The sequence below is a fragment of the Triturus cristatus genome, chromosome 5_1 (assembly GCF_964204655.1).
Source record: "Triturus cristatus chromosome 5_1, aTriCri1.1, whole genome shotgun sequence".
NCBI classification, from domain to species: domain Eukaryota; kingdom Metazoa; phylum Chordata; class Amphibia; order Caudata; family Salamandridae; genus Triturus; species Triturus cristatus.
In genome coordinates, this window is record NC_140587.1 from 104,777,899 (window position 1) to 104,795,551 (window position 17,653).

The following is a 17,653-nucleotide window of genomic DNA, read 5'->3' on the forward strand; positions in this document are numbered from 1 at the left end:
GGGAGGGAGAGGGACCTATACTCCAGGTGTAACTTCAGTCAACTAGCATGGCATGTGACTGATCAGTCTGATGTGGTGGAGCTGTCTCCTGATCCCTGAAGGGCGGTGCATAGATCTTCCCAGCTCGCCGCAATGGGCCGCCTCCCCAGCCCTCGCGCTTCTTCCTGTCGGAGCACTATGGCTTCAACCTACACCACTTAAGAGTCGACGCTTGCCAGTGCCCCATGCTGGGCAGCACGCCCGCTGTCTAGTGCGTAGCGATTAATCTAAGTGCCATTTGTTAGGCCAGGTTGATAAAGCAATTTCGGCGCCTAAAAGGCCTCGCATGTTACTAGCCACACAGTGGATGTCGGCAAGGCCAGTTATTCCATCAAGGGTGTTGGTGACCCCCAAAGGCAGTATAGGGTGCTCCATGGCTTGAGGACTGCTCAGACTAGATGAGGAACATGCCATGATGATGTAGTGCACTGATCAGGAGACTTGTGACACGCTTCGCCTGGGTCCCAAACAATATCCGGTCTTTCATGAAGTAAAAATGAGGAGCAGGTTTTCATGAGGACATAGCGCCAGGGACTTTCACTTCTACAGTAATGGAATGTACTCGCGTAACTGAATGCAGGTAAAGTAACTAGAGTATTTTTGTAATCCAATGTAGTTAATAAGTATTCAGAATAATCGTGTACCATAATCCAGTAAACTACTAAATAATCTTGGTAATCTCCATTGAATATCCCAGCTGAGAAAATGGTGTACTTTTCCATTCTTAGTACATTATAGCCGCCTCTCTCATTGTGTATATACTGGGGTGTTTCTTCACCTAGCTCTCAGCGGCTGGCAGGTAGAACCACATGGTGCATAATTGTAAGGGCTCTGAACTTAGACCTGCCCCCCAACCCCTTGCAGGGGTTCAGACATTATCTTGTCTCCAATAAACTCATTTGGAGCTTCTATCAGTCTGAACATTTTACCCCCCTTTTGAGAGTTGTGTTGACTGACTCATTAAAAGCACTGCACATCTCCCAGAAAGTGCTGGACATGTCCAATAGTCTAAAATATCCTGGAACACTTTTTGTAGAGAGAAATCTCTTACCTGGATGTCTAGTTAAGAAAATATTTAACTTTTCCTGCATTCTTTGATGAAAGCCAATTAGAAATAGATTTGGCTTCAAATAATGGCTCGAGTGTCTTAACCCTCTGGCAATTTTCCAGTAAAGGAACTGAGAGAAAGGCAAACCCCTAGAGGAAGTAATTTGACACTGTCATTTTTAGGGATACAGGCTGTTCCAAGGCCCTACAATAGATGACATTGTCGGTAAACTTTGTAATGTTTTTCATTTTGGGTCGCAAGGATTCACAAACATTTTCTTTGTTACCTTTACACCTTCACAAAACCAAAGTTGGAAGCACTTATTTGTTTTCACTCGAAGCATTTAGGGACCACATGCCTTTTGAAAGTTTGTGAAGGACTGAAAATATAATTATTTTTTCTAGGTTTTCATCCTCGGCTCATCTTTTTCAGCCACTATGATGTCACTATTTTATTTCCATTAAAAATTCTTGTTATTGCAGAGGTGGGGTGTTCCAGGCTTTGGAATGGCGACTTCTCCTGGAGCTGTGGGGCAGCGGCATTCTTGGGATTGAACTCCGCTTCGGGGTGAGAGACTGTTCTGCTTTGACTGGTAAATCTGGTGCTCCTGCTGGGAGGTTGCAGGCTCTGTGACACCAAGGGGTTTGATAGCCCATGGGTTTTTGACAAAGGGGTAGTCATTGACGGTGATCGGATCCAGACTTGTCACACGGTATTACCTATAGCGATCCTCATAGATGAGCACAATAGACGTGGAAACAGAAGAGTAAACAGAAGAAGTCCTCACAAAAGTGTACAGTGAGATGGAAAACTGCTCTTGCCTTATACTACCAGCAGAGGTCCTCACTGAATATGGAAAGCTCCAGTTCTGCGAAACTACAACAGTGATCCCCACAGAAGAGTGCAATGTAGATGGAAGACTTGTTCCATGCTACTACCCACAGAGCTCCTCATAAATGAGTACAATAGAGATGGAAAGCCGCAGTTGCCTTTTACTACTGACAGAGGATCTCACAGAAGAGGGTGCAATGGAGATGGAAAGCCGCAGTTGCTCTACGCTGCCGACAGAGGATCTCACAGAATAGGGTGGAATGGAGATGGAAAGCCACAGTTGTTTTACACTGCCGACAGAGGATCTCACAGAAGAGGGTGGAATGGAGATGGAAAGCCACAGTTGCTTTACACTGCTGACAGAGGATCTCACAGAAGAGGGTGCAATGGAGATGGAAATCCGTAGTTGCTCTACACTGCCGACAGAGGATCTCACAGAAGAGGGTGGAATGGAGATGGAAAGCCGCAGTTGCTCTATACTGCCGAAAGAGGATCTCACAGAAGAGGGTGGAATGGAGATGGAAAGCCACAGTTGCTTTACACTGCCGACAGAGGATCTCACAGAAGAGAGTGGAATGGAGATGGAAAGCAGCAGTTGCTCTACACTGCCGACAGAGGATCTCACAGAAGAGGGTGGAATGGAGATGGAAAGCCGCAGTTGCTCTACACTGCCAACAGTGGATCTCACAGAAGAGGGTGCAATGGAGATGGAAAGCCGCAGTTGCTCGAAATTGCCGACAGAGGATCTCACAGAAGAGGGTGCAATGGAGATGGGAAGCCGCAGTTGCTCTACACTGCCGACAGAGGATCTCACAGAAGAGGGTGCAATGGAGATGGAAAGCCGCAGTTGCTCTACGCTGCCGACATAGGATCTCACAGAAGAGGGTGGAATGGAGATGGAAAGCAGCAGTTGCTCTACGCTGCCGACATAGGATCTCACCGAAGAGGGTGCAATGGAGATGGAAAGCCGCAGTTGCTCTACGCTGCCGACATAGGATCTCACAGAAGAGGGTGGAATGGAGATGGAAAGCAGCAGTTGCTCTACGCTGCCGACATAGGATCTCACCGAAGAGGGTGCAATGGAGATGGAAAGCCGCAGTTGCTCTACGCTGCCGACATAGGATCTCACAGAAGAGGGTGGAATGGAGATGGAAAGCAGCAGTTGCTCTACGCTGCCGACATAGGATCTCACCGAAGAGGGTGCAATGGAGATGGAAAGCCGCAGTTGCTCTATACTACCAACAGTGGTCCTCACAGAAAAGAGTGCAATGGAGATGAAGGTGGAAAGCTAGTTGCACTATGCTATAGAGATCCTCACAGAACAGCACAGTGGTGTCATAGCCCTTCCGTGGTGTATACATGCACTATGGCTGAGCGAGTTATGCAAAAGGCACACAATGTTGACATTGTGAGAAACTATATACAGCACTGCTGTGCACCTAGATCCAAGTTTTCTTCAAATAAATGCAATAAACAAACCTATTCTCTTCTGCAAGATCACATTTACCATGGACTGACTTCCTCCATGAAGCATTTCCTTTTTTGGGGGGGGAAGTAGGATGTGGACCACAGTGGAGAAGAGAAACTGCACAGCTATTTCAGGATGACTGTCGCATCCTGGTATTTTTTCCCACAGTGAATACATGTAGCTGCAGCACCAGGGAATCAAACAAAAGTGCAAGGGCTGCAAAGCGCAGTTCCTCAAGTTGTTACTAGAGGTCTCGCTCAAGTCAGATACAATTGCTTGAAATGTCAGTCGCAAAGCGGAAGAACAGGGATTGCTTCAAAATAGAAGTTTGCAAATACACTCCGGGGCAGCTCTTCTGCTAAGGCGGAGGAGCTCCGCCCCACTGCTCTCAAAGAAGTGTGAAAGGGAAAAATAAAATGATACATTTATTATAATTGTATTTTTCGTTTCTGCTGGGCGGGGTTAGGGTGGGGCAGGGCTGATAGCTCAGGGAGAGGAGTGGTTTGCACACTTAAGTGTGCAGGACTGCTTGGCCAGCTGTCTGGGGCCAGCCAAACAGTCCTGCGCACTTTGCATGTTCACCACCCAGGCTACATTACAGCCTGGGTGGGGAACATGCACAGGCTCCCTGTCCCAGTCTGAGTGCCGAACTATGGCACGCAGACCAATCACAACGCTGCATTGCAGCATTGTGATTGGCTTCGGGGCTCCTGTGTGCTTCCGGACTCTTCAGCAACGAAAGAGACGAGACGGAGGCGGGCTCGGTGCTGCGAGGTAAAGTGTTCATTTTCAATATTTCGACCCCCTGTCCCGCCACTCGTCCTCCTCGCCCCTGTTCCCTGCCAGCCGCCACTGCACACTCTTTCGATTCTCTAATGCTGTGGGCTCTTTGGAAAGCGTCAGTTGCACTATACTAACAACAGAGGTCCCGACAGAAGAGCAGAATTAGGATATGCACGTCAATAGTGAGTGGCAATTGGAAAGTGTTATCAAACTATGATGACAAATTCAGACTCGTGTGGAAATGTTCTTTTATAGTCATGTCCGATGACACTAGCTGCAGCCATCAGAAAAGTGATAATTCTGGCCTCCATCCACATGTTACACTTCTAGAAGTGCACGTTTAGCAATATAAGTCTTTTTACATAGAAACGTAATTAAGTGGCATTTCCATTCAAGGAGATAGTTTTGTTCCCAGTCCATGCCACGGCTGTTAGTAACCAGGCCAAGTGTCTTTGTTTGAATCGCTCACATGCTTCAGCTGCACCTCTTTTTACCATCAGTGTCAGCCTGGCCTCGCAAAATGCAGGATGTCAATTCTGCTCCTAAAGGCAGAAGGGTCACCAGTGCAACTATCTCTGAAGCTTGCCTAGCAGGACCTGGAGGATGACCAGTCAAAACACACACAAGGTTTAGGCACACTGACATCCCCTCCCAATAACCATTTTGGTCCTTGAAATATTTGACCGAAGAATAGCGAAATGTGTTTTAAGGGTATTGAAACGGTTTCGAAATTAATACAAGTATATATTTTGGAGCACTTGTCCATGTTGAACAAAAGTCTTGATTGCCAGTGACTTAGGTTCTCTTTGTAAAATCAACATGAGAGTTTAAAAAACATACACACGCACCTAAAATCCATCCTGGAACAATTTCTTGAAATTGGTATGAGGGGGCTACAGAGCAGTATCGCGGGACCCCAAAGCTGCATCTCCTGTTCAAATTTCTATATTTAAATATTTAGAAAAAAGAATGGTAGGAACTGATGGACAGATCAATTTAAAATGTCAGTTTTGTTTCTGCAGTCACTCTGCAAGTGGCATTGCATACAAAAATTAAACATAATTGTTGCATCTCTAAAGCAGGTTGGCCACACCACAAATTCACAATCTTATCGGGTGAGGCAGCAATTTACCAGGAATTCCCATAAATGTGCCACTAATGGACCATCTGGTCAGCGTTGGTCTGCGTGTCTACAGGAAAACCTATTATATGTTGTGAATGGGATAGAATGGGCCCCACTACAAACGGGAGAGAGCCAACGTTCCAAAGTAATTTTGATTGCACAGTGGTGGGAAAAGGAAACCCCCGGATAGACCAGGACTCCACATACGTGGATCCCTGAGGGAAGGCAGTTGTACGCAAGCTTCTAAAACGTATAGAGATAAGTGGGGGACGAAGTGCACAACCGCTGGCGAGCGAAGATAGAGATAGGACAGAGCTCCTGAAGGCCAGAGCTGGGAAACATGAGCGTATAAGAGGAGAGAGGGAGTAACAGAGGTGCCAGAGAACTGCATGGACTGACGCGCACCAGTGGGAGTATTCAGAGCACCAGAAATGTGTACAGTAGGACAGGCAGTCAATTCATATACTCTGGCACAGAATGAGGGTGAAAAGCAAAGGGAGAGGGAAATATGTCATGGCAGGCATGCTAAAAGTGCGATCCCTAGTACCTCAAGTACACAAGCATAGTGTTCCCACAATGCATGTTTGAAGTTTGAAGACCCCTGGAGTAGGTAGAAGGGGCGAGGGAGAGAAGGAGAGCGTCGGCCCTCCGTCACTGTGAGTCCCTCGACAAGCCCTTGCCCGCATCTTGTGGATCATGGAGGTGCCATGGATCCGTTGGCACTAAACAGGGCTCACCCTTGACCAGTGGGCTGTCTGCTATACCTGTAGCTAGTTGGGCAGTGGCCATGTGACCAGGAATATGTGGCAGTGTTATGTCAGAGGCGGGGGGAGGCGAAATACGAGGGAAAGTGGTCACATGAAACCGCTGCGGTCACTCAAGTCGTCCTTCTCACAGCAGTCAGACGTGCCGTGGTGGCCCCCACCGAAGGATGAAGGTATGGAAGGGCTGGCATCTTGGGGAGGGGGAAGGGTGAGGTGGTAGCAGGAAGAGAGAGCAGGTGGGATGGTGGGAAAAGGGTGAGGGTACGGGGTGGGTGCGAGCTAAGGCCAGTGGCGGCCCAGACTGAGGGACGGTTAGTAGGGGGGTAGTATCACTTTTCATCAATGCTCCACACTGGTCACTAGCCCTCCCTGTGACCAAGCATGAGAATGGAAGGAAGGGGGAAGTGGGCAAATCTGCTCGCGGACGTACACCCTCGCAATGAAGCACGCAGTACTTAATTTGTTAAATATTTAGTCCAGGTGCTCACATGTTTTGTAGGAGGCCACACCCACTCCCCCGCCTCCACCCTCATCCTCGACGGGCTCCACCGTCTTATTTTATTTGTTGCAGACACAATAATATTTGTCGGGTAGCCCAGCAATCGGGATTGTACTGCAGGTCATTTGCATTAAAAAAAATGCAGGCAACAAATGAGCCGTGCACTTTTCCAGGCACGTACTTAAACCATTAAACAACATACTTCGCTTCACACTACAGTACCGGCGTGTATTAAAATGAAATGATTACTTACTTTGCCTTTTGGTCTTAATTGGAGACCTGCTGCTGCGCGAGTCAGTGCGACACACGCTGCTTGCTTGAGCGGGTGAAAAGTGGGGACATTGGTCTGATGGGCATTGGTCCAACTCCTCAAGAGGAGAGTTGATTCAACACCAAGGAGGAATGGATGGTGCCGCGTGCTCCCATTCCCTACCAGAGAAGCTGCTAACCTACCGTGGGTAGGGTGGCAGCAAAGAGGCGGATTCCAGTTTTGTGTTAATCCCTGGAAATACATTTTAAAATCCTGGTGACCTGAGCCTCTCGCCTTGCTCTGGAAAGCTACCTTAGTCAACCCCAAGCCTTTCCTCGGCTTACCTATGCCAAGGCTAGTCAGGCAGTTTACGCTTTCCTCTTTTTGCTTCGAAGTTGGCAATACTTGCATCTTCTGCTCTAACTGGCCATATGTTGCTATTTGGCAAGCAAGACCTGCGGCATACATAAGGTTTATAAAAGATTAAAAATATCTCTAAGCTTTCTGAACTCGAATGGGACATAGCTAAGTGCCCATCCCAAAACTGCCCCAAAATGATTGTCATATATTAATTGTTATGTTATTTGCCTTCATCTATCCCACACGCCTGTTGATGCAAATGTATTTAACACATCAGCAAAATTATTTCCGATAAATGCTAACCAATTGGTTACAAAGCCGAATCCTTTTGTGACCAAATAAATCCGTGTGGAAAAACAAATATAAACACTGCCATGAAAATCAAATTGCAATAACGCCCAAATAATTTGCAATAAACAGCAATAAAGACATGACAAAAAAAGAAACCAATTATGACCAAAACACAGATTTGTAGGAAGAATTCATCATTTAGTGGCAAAAAAGACACTTTGCTCCCTAACTCACTCGGTTTTGTGACAAATATATTTTGGCTTGTTTCCGAAACGAAAAGCCTTTTGACATAAAATGAACATGCGACCTGAAAATCGGAATATGGAAAAAAATTCTGCCAAATTATTACGGCGAATTGACAATGTGTGGAGGTTTGGGCCTATTTACAAATCAATTCACCTCTTCTAATAATCGGTCAACATAGATTTATACTTTTGTGAGGCACCAAAACCTTCGCCATTAACTCCCGACTAGATCATGGCTGAATTGGGCCTGCGTAGCCCAGGTACAGACATAGTCATAGTGACTAACACTCTGCGCAGTGACTCTGCCGCTCACAGTCGGCCACAGACGAGCTCTGGAGCAATGCTGCACGTGCGTGAAGGCCGCAGATGGACCAAAACGGCAAACTGAATGTGGGGACTAATACCAATATCTTTTTGGGGAAAGGAAACTTGTAGTTTATAAAATAAAAAATAACTTTACTTAGCATAGGAAGGATGCGGAAATAACACTAAAAGCTTACATTGGCATTCTGGCGAAAGAATGTTTTTTACGTATACCCAATGCAGCTACGCTCTCCGTGTTCGCCACTTGTAGTATCTTACTGAAGACACGCAGTCTGCATCAGGATTGTAGGTCCTTTATTCCAACCCCCGCATCAAGGGACGTCCAACACGAGCAAGGTACGAGCAGAGAATGACCTAGGGAATACTACTACGTCATACAATTCTACACTTCTGGAACATTTACAATACTAAGGTCCTGGTGCTACTAATGGAACTGACTTACCCATAACGCACTATACTACACCACTGTGATGTGCAGAGGAGATTGGTCCACAATAAACTCTTGCCTGGGCTACTGGCATCGCAAACACGTGGTTATTACTCGAGTAGCCCGCCAGTCGGGATTGTACGGCAGGTCATTTACGTGAAGACAAGAGCGTGCAACAAATGAAAGGGGCTCTTTGTCGGGCACGCGGCTTCCCCCTTCAGTACTAGCGCATGTTACAATGGAATGAGTACTTACTTTGCCTTTTGGTTTTACTAAGAGGCCTGCTGCTTGCTCGAGTCATCGCGACATACGCTGCTTAAGTCTTGAGATGACCCATTACCTGGCTAGCGCTGCTGCAGCTGCACAGTACGCTCTGGCGGCGAAAAGTGGAGACATTGGTCTGATCTGCATGGGTCCGACTCAGAGAGGAACGACGATTCAATGCTAAGGAGACACGGAAGGGGCCGGGCTCATAATTCATTTTTCAATTGTTTGGACCTCACCCAGGCAGTTTAAGATGGGAGGCCGCTGCTCCAAATGTAATTATTTTAGGCACAAATCCATATTGCGTCTATACCCGGCCCTATGAAATAAGTGTCGGTGCTAAGCACCGGAAACCACAGGCACAAATTAAGCACTGGAATCAAGTCCCCTCCTCCCGTCGCCTTACAGTCTCCAGAAAAGGCGCCCAGACTTGTGTGAGGACCTTGTCTCTGTCTTGCAGTCTGTATATAAGTTGCTCATAGGTCGCAGTTCTGCACATTTACCTCCGTCGTTCAGTGTGGGGGGTATTTGGAGTCGGGCACAGTGTCGTACAATGCAGAATTTCGCAGTGGTGCGTGTTGCTTGGATTGCACCTTCCGACAGCCGTATGGTACATTAAAGGTGGAGATGCTAACTAATGAACAGGGAAAGCAGAGCCTAGGGTCCGGCTTTACTCTAAGTCCCTGATTACAAGTTGGTGATTACATTCCGTCCGTGAGTTAACCCTGCTTACCTCCGGGGCAGGTGTGCAACACCCATAGGTCTCAAAGGGCTTCAGCGTCGTGTGTGTCAGACAGGCGTTGTTGTTTTTTCACCCCTTCTGAGAGCCCCTGCATCTCCACTCGGCCTATTGCTGGAAGAATTAGCCCCCCCGACGAAAATGTTTGTAGCTGCCCCCCTACTCCCCCCCCCCCCCCGAAAGTTTGATTTTATGCAATGCATTCAATAATTATCTGATGCGTTAAATAACCCTACATATCATTTGATATATTACAGGAGTTCAAACCTTCCGAAATTTAACAGGGTAAATGTGTACAGTATTTTAAGTGTACCATGCGGATATTTGTGTATTAAACACCAAAATCCGTGTGTTATTCCCCAATAACTCGTAATAGGTGCTATTTATCACACCCGATAGATAACGAACCCCAAGGTATAGTTCTTTACCAGGTGCAATAAATAGCACCTTTACTTATATTCAGGCCCTAAGAGCCCATACACAAGCCAAGGCCTGAAAATGTTTGTCATGTGTGCAACAAACATGACATAAATATGATAAGGCCTCTTTAAAATTCAAGCGAGTGTATTTCCATAGCATGCAGACACTTGACCTTAATATTTCAAATTTCACCACTGCACCGACTGATATTTCTTAAAAGTGATTTAAACATGAACTTAGAACTATCCCTAATCCCGTCCAAGTCAGGTGACAGTGCCACTAGACAACTTGGAGGCAAACCAGATGCCTTGTGCACCCTATATGTGTCCCACACTCTTATAGACCAAGCAACATTATAGTCTGTTAAATCACACACAATATGCTCCTGTACAGCTGATATTCTGAACTTACATTTTTGAAGGTGACCTCATATGTTTTAATGAAGTAAAATGCAGATCAGTGAAATAAAACATTTGCCTAAAATCACACAATTTGGTTAAGCGGGAAGCAGGATTAATCCCTGAATTTCTGCTTTCAGTTTGGACAAATTAATTGGATATCTATTTGTCTATTATATTTTACCTCAAGTGTTAATGTTTTGATTTTAACTCTTTGTCCAGCTTTCAGTGGCTAGCCCAACTCTATGGTACATCAGGGCACCTTCAAATATGCCAGTCTAGCTTATGATTTAATAGACCACATCTGAGCCCATCCGAGGAAGTACATTTTTGAGATACAATTTCAGGGAGGCATGTATTTTCTCTTTATGGTTCAGGGGCCTGTATATCGGCAGTGATTACATACATCACTGACCTACCTTTCTTTCCCTGCTGGAAATTAAATTGTGTTTTTACCCTTTACATAGTATTTTGTTACACCATGTACATGTAATAAGTCTCTTACGGGTTCTGTAATTCTCCCTATATTTAGCGGGAATGACTCCAGGAATGCATTATCGTGACCTTTTGTAGCCTATTGTTCTAAGTTAACTAAATTTTCAGGCATATTTTTGTTTCTTAAATCAGACGTGTGCAGAGTGGTGAGACTCCTGAAAGATCTCTTACTGCATTTCTAGGTCTCGCCTGATGCCGTGCGCACACGTTGTCACTTGCAACGGTCTATCTAATTTCCTCTAACTCATCCATTAATCGTGCCAGCCATGTGCATGAGCTCACATCTCCCTCCCACACAAGTGATCCCAACGAGCTCCTCATTATCGAATCCACCACAAATGAAACTGGGGTGGGTGCATGGGATGGTTTGCTTGGGTACACAAGAACACTCCCAGTGGCAAACCATAACCACTAATATTGGACTAACCTTGTCAGGGGTGGTAAAAGCAATTGAAATGCAATTACAGGTTGTAAGTTCAGGAAGTCAATTGTACGAAACCCTCTTGTGTTTGATTTAATAGACTGTGAGATTCTAGTCCACATATAGGTTGCACATAATAATTGACTGTGATAGGCTGGCTTAGTATATGGTGCTCACTTATTTAAGTGAAGCACCTTGCACTAATGCAGACAACCCTTATGGTGATTTTAGTGGTCTTAGACTACTGTAGAAAGCTCTCTAAGCGGTAACTGTAGAGAGCAGCCCTTCTGTCTTAGTCCATTAGGAGTGTAAAGCAGCTTGTTTTTACCAGTACTTAATCTTATGGTATAGGTTAAGTGAAAAAGAATCACATATTGTAGTTATAAAAATATGTCAGAGATATACATACAATACACACAAATACTTAGGAAATAGAACGGTAAGTAGCACAATACACATTGGTCTCCAGGGGGAGACCAAACCATAAACTAAATAGTGGTAGGCGAACCACGACTCAAGTCGAGACTAAACCCAGAGAACGTAGAAGAGCCGGGGTCCCAAGGACCCACCCAAGGTGAGTATCTAGGGACTCCATGGAGGCCATGTGCAGTGTGGAAACACGACTCCGTGCTCAATGTTAGTTAATAGGTAAGTCGTGGTTGCAATTTTAAAGAAGGATCCTTCCCAGCGGACCCCGAAGAAACCCTATGGAAGATGGAAGGTTGGAGAGTCACCCCACCCGTGGATACCCCAGGCACCAGGATACCTACACCAGGGAAACCTGGTGTATATGTGTCAAATGACATCGGAAACCACCATAGACCACAATGGAGGACTTCAGAAAAGATGACGCTGGAGAAGAAGACAAAGGAGTCTGGTGGGACCCAAAGGTGGATTCAAGATGTGAAGAACCTATACGCAGAGGGGACTTAGTCTATGCCACTCAAGAGTTGCCAGGAGGCACAGAAGATGGATGTCCACTGATGTCGATAGATGCAGGAAGGTTGACGGTGGCCTTGCGTTGAAGCTGTGTGGATCAGGCGATGCTGTGGAAGACCAGGAGCCATTCACGAGGTGTCCCATGTCAGATGTGGAAAGCCAGGGGGTCAGTGTCCGGCAGGGGCACCAACACGTCTTGGAGTGGCAACAGGCGTAGAATCAAAAAAGGTGCAGTGTCATGACCAGCAACGTCCACGTGACTCACCACGACTAGGTAAGTCAGAGCAGGACCAAGCAAGCAGGGGAGCCCACTGGAATCAAAGGAGACCCTTGAAAGGACCGAAGATCTCTGGAGACAAGAGTTGCCCAGCTTTAGCAACGGCCAGCTGGCTCGGTTCCAGCAGTGCCGACGCGGTATACTGGCCACAGACTCAGTCTGAAGACAGTGCAGGACTCGAGGGAGTTGTAGAACCGCCATCTGTGTTACTGAGCCTGTCGGAGTTCGTAGGAGCCCAGGAGCAAACCGGTCAACTATGTTGCGGTGCCTGCAGAATCAGGGGAGTGACTCCTTTACTCCAAGGGAGATTCCTTCGGGTGTCTTGGATGTCCACAGGCCCTGCAAGGAACCTGTATGGAGCACGGACACTGACGGTGCAGCAAACTTACAGGACAATGAGACCCGGAGCAGTCGAAGTCTTCCAGGTTGCAGTCTTAGTTCCCAAAGCGAAGTTCGATGCGGTCACTCTGACACGGTCAGAGTTTCCAGACGGTTGAAGATGATGCGGAGTTGGATCTGAATCAAATCCCACGAAGAATCTAGGGACCCACCCTCAGGTAAGACCTTAAGTACCCTAAGGAAAGGGATGGGATGATCTAGGGGTCCCTCCCAGAGGAGGGGCTGAACAGTGGGGAGGATATCCCCATGTCCTTTGTCAAGTTTTGCGCCATAGCAGGAGCCAATGGCTCCCGGAACTGGTTTGAACTGGAGTATCCAAGGAGGGCACCAAATGTGCCGTAGAAGCTGTCTCAGTGGCGCTGGCAAGCGCCCTCACTCTGCCCCAATACACTAAACCTTGTCTGGGAGATGGTCACACCTCCCTGTGACAGGATACCTATTGTTCTGCCTTCCGCTGCTCGAGCTTGGCTCAGCAGCAGGAGGGCAGAATCGTGGCTCTGCCCGGCAGCAGCCCTAGCTTGCTGTCCGATTCTGGGAGACTGGTACTTGGAGCACTGAAGGCCTCCGAAGGATATTTACAGTGCATGGAATCATACCGGCCAAACCGTCTATGGTATGGGGGTGGGGTATGATTTTAACATGTTTGATACCAAACATGACCGGGTTCGTTACAGCCGGTTTAGAGTTGGTCATCGCGTAATGACGCCTGGCCACTCTATATGTATCAATGGCTGATGCACTTACAACCCAGAAGAATGGACTCCGAAGTTTGTAGGGGTGCTCTGCTCATGCAGGGACACCCTCACACTTAGGACCCAGCACCCTGCCTTCAGGATTGAAAGGCCTGTCTTAGGGATGACTTATAGGTTTTAAGTGTAGTGACCTTAGATATAGGGAAACTAATATCTGCCGTAAGTGGTGCTAGCACAAACTCACTCAGGCTGCAATGGCAGGTCTATAGGCCCAATTTGAGTGGTCCCCCATGGGTGGCATAAAACATGCTGAAGACCTTGGGAGACCCCTGGAGTACCTATGCCCTGGGTATTTTAGTACCATATACCAAGAACTTTACGAAGGTACACCAGTAGCCAATCTGGAGTGTACCTAAGTACTCACCATGTCCAATTTAGGGAAGAAGCACAGAGACTGGGGTCCTGATTAGCAGGATCCCAGTCAGACTAGTAATAAACCAAAGTAACACCAGGCAAACAGTGGGGGTGACCATGCAGAAGGAACTTACCTTCCTACAGTGACTAGTTCTCTAGTGGCATTTGTTTGTTGTGGTGGGGCGCAGGAGTGTTTCTAAGTTCATGTTTAAGATCTATCACTTTTAATACACGCCCATCAATGTCGTCCAGCTAGACCATAAACTTCCGGTAATACTGTGGCTGCCAAGATTGATCTGGGGAAAGAAGAAGTATGTGATACAGGATGTACGTCATTCTAAAGCCTTTCAGCCCGCACTCGTCAGCCATTGGTCTGTTGTTGTCATTCACATGTTACTTCCACCCACCAGAGGAGTCCAGGTTTAACTGCAGACTGCTCTATCTGATACCAACATTCATGGTAAAGGGGCAGAATCATGTGACCTCTGCACCTCATACCAGTGGTAACATTCTGATTAGTGTGCATGTTTTCTAGTTTTTTAATCTTCAGATACGTCCAGTTACATATAAATGTGTGTTCAATAATATTTAAGTATTATACACACAAACAAAATAAACTATTTTGACTTGTACGTGTGTTATGCGTCTATTTGCTCACTTAATATAATCTTTCAAGACCACCGCTGATTTGTCTATAAAATTGACGTTGGTCTGGATTTTTGTCCTGAATGTTGACCCTTTGTCGTGGATTTTTACACACTGTCCAGAACTTGCCTCCCTGGTAGGTGGTCACCTTATTCTGAGTCCAACATTTAGACTGAACATATTGTGTGCCTGTTTATATCCCTTTCTGATTTCCTGTTTATATCCCTTTCTGATTTCCTGTTTATATCCCTTTCGGATTTCCTGTTTATATCCCTTTCGGATTTCCTGTTTATATCCCTTTCTGATTTCCTGTTTATATCCCTTTCTGATTTCCTGTTTATATCCCTTTCTGATTTCCTGTTTATATCCCTTTCGGATTTCCTGTTTATATCCCTTTCTGATTTCCTGTTTATATCCCTTTCGGATTTCCTGTTTATATCCCTTTCTGATTTCCTGTTTATATCCCTTTCGGATTTCCTGTTTATATCCCTTTCTGATTTCCAGTATGTTCTCTTCCCAGATGCTGGTGCCGGTAACAGCGACTCTTCCGGAGGAGACTTGCGGATAATCCTTGTTGGTAAAACTGGATCTGGAAAGAGCGCCACCGGAAACAGCATCCTCGGTGCCAAAGTCTTTGAATCTAAAGCAAGTGCAAACTCACAGACAACAGAGTGTCGGAGGGAGACCGCTCACCGTCTGAACAGAAGGATTGCGGTTATTGACACTCCAGGATTCATTGACACAAAGGTCTCTGCGAAAGATACACACGCAGCACTGGCTCAGAGTGTGATCTGGGCATCCCCTGGGCCACAGGCGATCCTTGTGGTGCTGCAGATTGGACGTTTCACCCCGGAAGAAGAAGAAGCCGTGGACAGGATACAAGCCCTGTTTGGAGAGGAAGCTGCAAAGTACACCATTGTCTTGTTCACACGTAAAGATGACCTGGAAGATAAAACCATTCAAGAGTTTGTTGAAGAAGCAGATGTAAGATTGAAAACACTGATTGAGAAATGTAGTAATCGATACTGTGCTTTCAACAACAGAGCAATGTGGGAAGAACAAGACCAGCAGGTGTCTGAGCTCTTGGAAATGATAGACAGGATGGTGCAAGAGAACGGGGGGTCGTACTACACTCAGGAAATGTTTAAGAGAGCAGAGCGCATGATCAAGGAAAAGGAGAAGAAAATCAAGAGGAAATACGAACAAGAGAAGGAAAAGAAAATGCGAGAGCTGCAGGAAAAGTTTGAAAAAGAGTTGGAGAAAATACAAATGAAGAACGCTGAAGACTTAGAGGAGGAGGAGAAGATGAAAAAGATACATGATGAGAACATGAAACAGCTAGATGATGAATACAAGAAGAAAGAAGAAGGGGCCCGGAAAGAAGCAGAGGACCGTCTTGCAAATAAAAAAACAGCTTCAGTTGTTGGAGCGATAGTCGGAGGTGTCTTTGGAGGAGCGGTTGGTGGACTTCTTGGAGGGCCTGCGGGTTTGGCAGCAGGAGCAGCAATGGGGGCATCTGTATTAGGCGGGGTGGGTTTTGTGATGGGCTGTTAATGCATTTTTTTATGTTACAAAAACTCAACTGGTTTATGTGCTCACTCCTATGTCTGTGTGTGTAACCAGTAAGAGTAACCAGTAAATTGAGGAATAGAGATGTGCATTTATAGTGCTATGAGGTCCCAAGCTGCGACTGAATGCAATGTCCATATGCACAGCATGCTTTGGTTAGGCAACTGATAAGCTCTCTTCACTTTGCTTACAATGTTATTCACATTTTGGTTCCGCCTTTTTACTGCATCATTTCACACCAGGGAGAGGTGGCACCTAGATGCAGAGAAAGAAAAGTAGTTCCTATCCAGCCATCACCAGCATGCAACACATTTTGGGCCCGATGTAGGTGGCTAAATACCGGTCGGTAACGCAGAAAATCGCAGAATTTCTGCGTTACCGACCGGTATTTAGCCATGTACAATGTAGGTAACACCAAACCTCCTCGCAAATAAGGAATCGGTAAAAATAGGGGAAACCAGTTACCGAATCCTTAATTTGCGATTAGTAGACACCGAAAACCCAAATATCGAATTGCAAATTAAGAAATCCTTAAAAACTCGCAAATCGATGTACCAACATTTGGTAATACCAATTTTTTCAGTATTTAGGAGTTGCTAATTACAACTGACTCAAAGCAGGTGGTAATCAGGTGCACTGCATTTAAACAGCCCCAAAATGCAACAGCATGAACACAATGGCGGCCCTCTACATCATTGCAAGGCGGCTTCGTATGCAAGCAGCAGGACTGAGGATCTGGAGACGGGAGGAACGCGTGTACAGACTGCGCGTTATACTGTTCCAACTGACTGATGCTGAAATCCATGAGAGGTACAGTCTAGACCCCCAAACCATCCTAGACCTGATACGGGACCTGCACCCACTCCTGGAGCATCAGACACCAAGGGGGCACGCTATACCAACACATGTGCAGGTGCTCTGTAGCCTGCACCTACTTGCATCAGGTAGAATCCTGTGGTTTCCAAACCATCTCCTATGCGGATGACACCCAGGTGTTAATCCCCATAGAAAAGGACCACCTGCTGACTAGAGATTTAAGAGCTGTATGAACAAAATCTCCAGCTGGATGAAAGACAACTATCTCCAACTTAACCCCAACAAGACAGAGATTTTAGTGTTTGGGAAGGCAGAGGAACTATGGACAGATGAATGGTGGCCAGAGGCATTAGGCTCTCCACCTCTCCCTAAAAAATGGGTAAAAAATCTGGGTGTGATTATGGATAACAATTTATCCATGGAACAACATGTCAAAACTTTAACAGGGAAATGTTTTGGCCCGATGCGCACTCTAAAGAAGATTTTTCCGTGGGTTCCTCTCTCTGCTAGAAGGGTTTTGATCCAGTCACTGCTAGTCAGTAGATTGGACTATGGGAATGCTCTTCTGCTGGGAGTGAGGGAGGATTTATTGTCAAGGCTACAAGTCGTACAAAATACGGCGGCCCGCTTTGCTCTGAATAAACCGCCACTCACGCCGTCTGCCCCGCTTTTGAGAGACTTACATTGGCTACCGATCAGAAAGAGGGCGCTCT

The 17,653-nt window shown here is 46.2% G+C and overlaps 1 protein-coding gene across 6 annotated transcripts in view; it reads left to right on the plus strand.

Annotated features, from left to right (window-relative positions):
* The window catches only part of LOC146830324 (GTPase IMAP family member 9-like), a 159,978-nt gene extending 142,755 nt beyond the window's left edge, over nt 1–17,223 (plus strand). For 5 of the 6 annotated variants that reach the window (XM_085604523.1, XM_085604525.1, XM_085604524.1 and 2 more), the window contains exon 5: nt 15,076–17,217. In XM_085604523.1, the coding sequence (XP_085460649.1) occupies nt 15,076–16,109 (1,034 nt within the window). In that variant the 3' untranslated portion in view covers nt 16,110–17,217. Of the gene's footprint in view, nt 1–15,075 lie in introns of all 6 variants that reach the window. The other variant, XM_085604528.1, reaches the window with a different exon arrangement.
* Nucleotides 17,224–17,653: the final 430 nt, after the last annotated feature.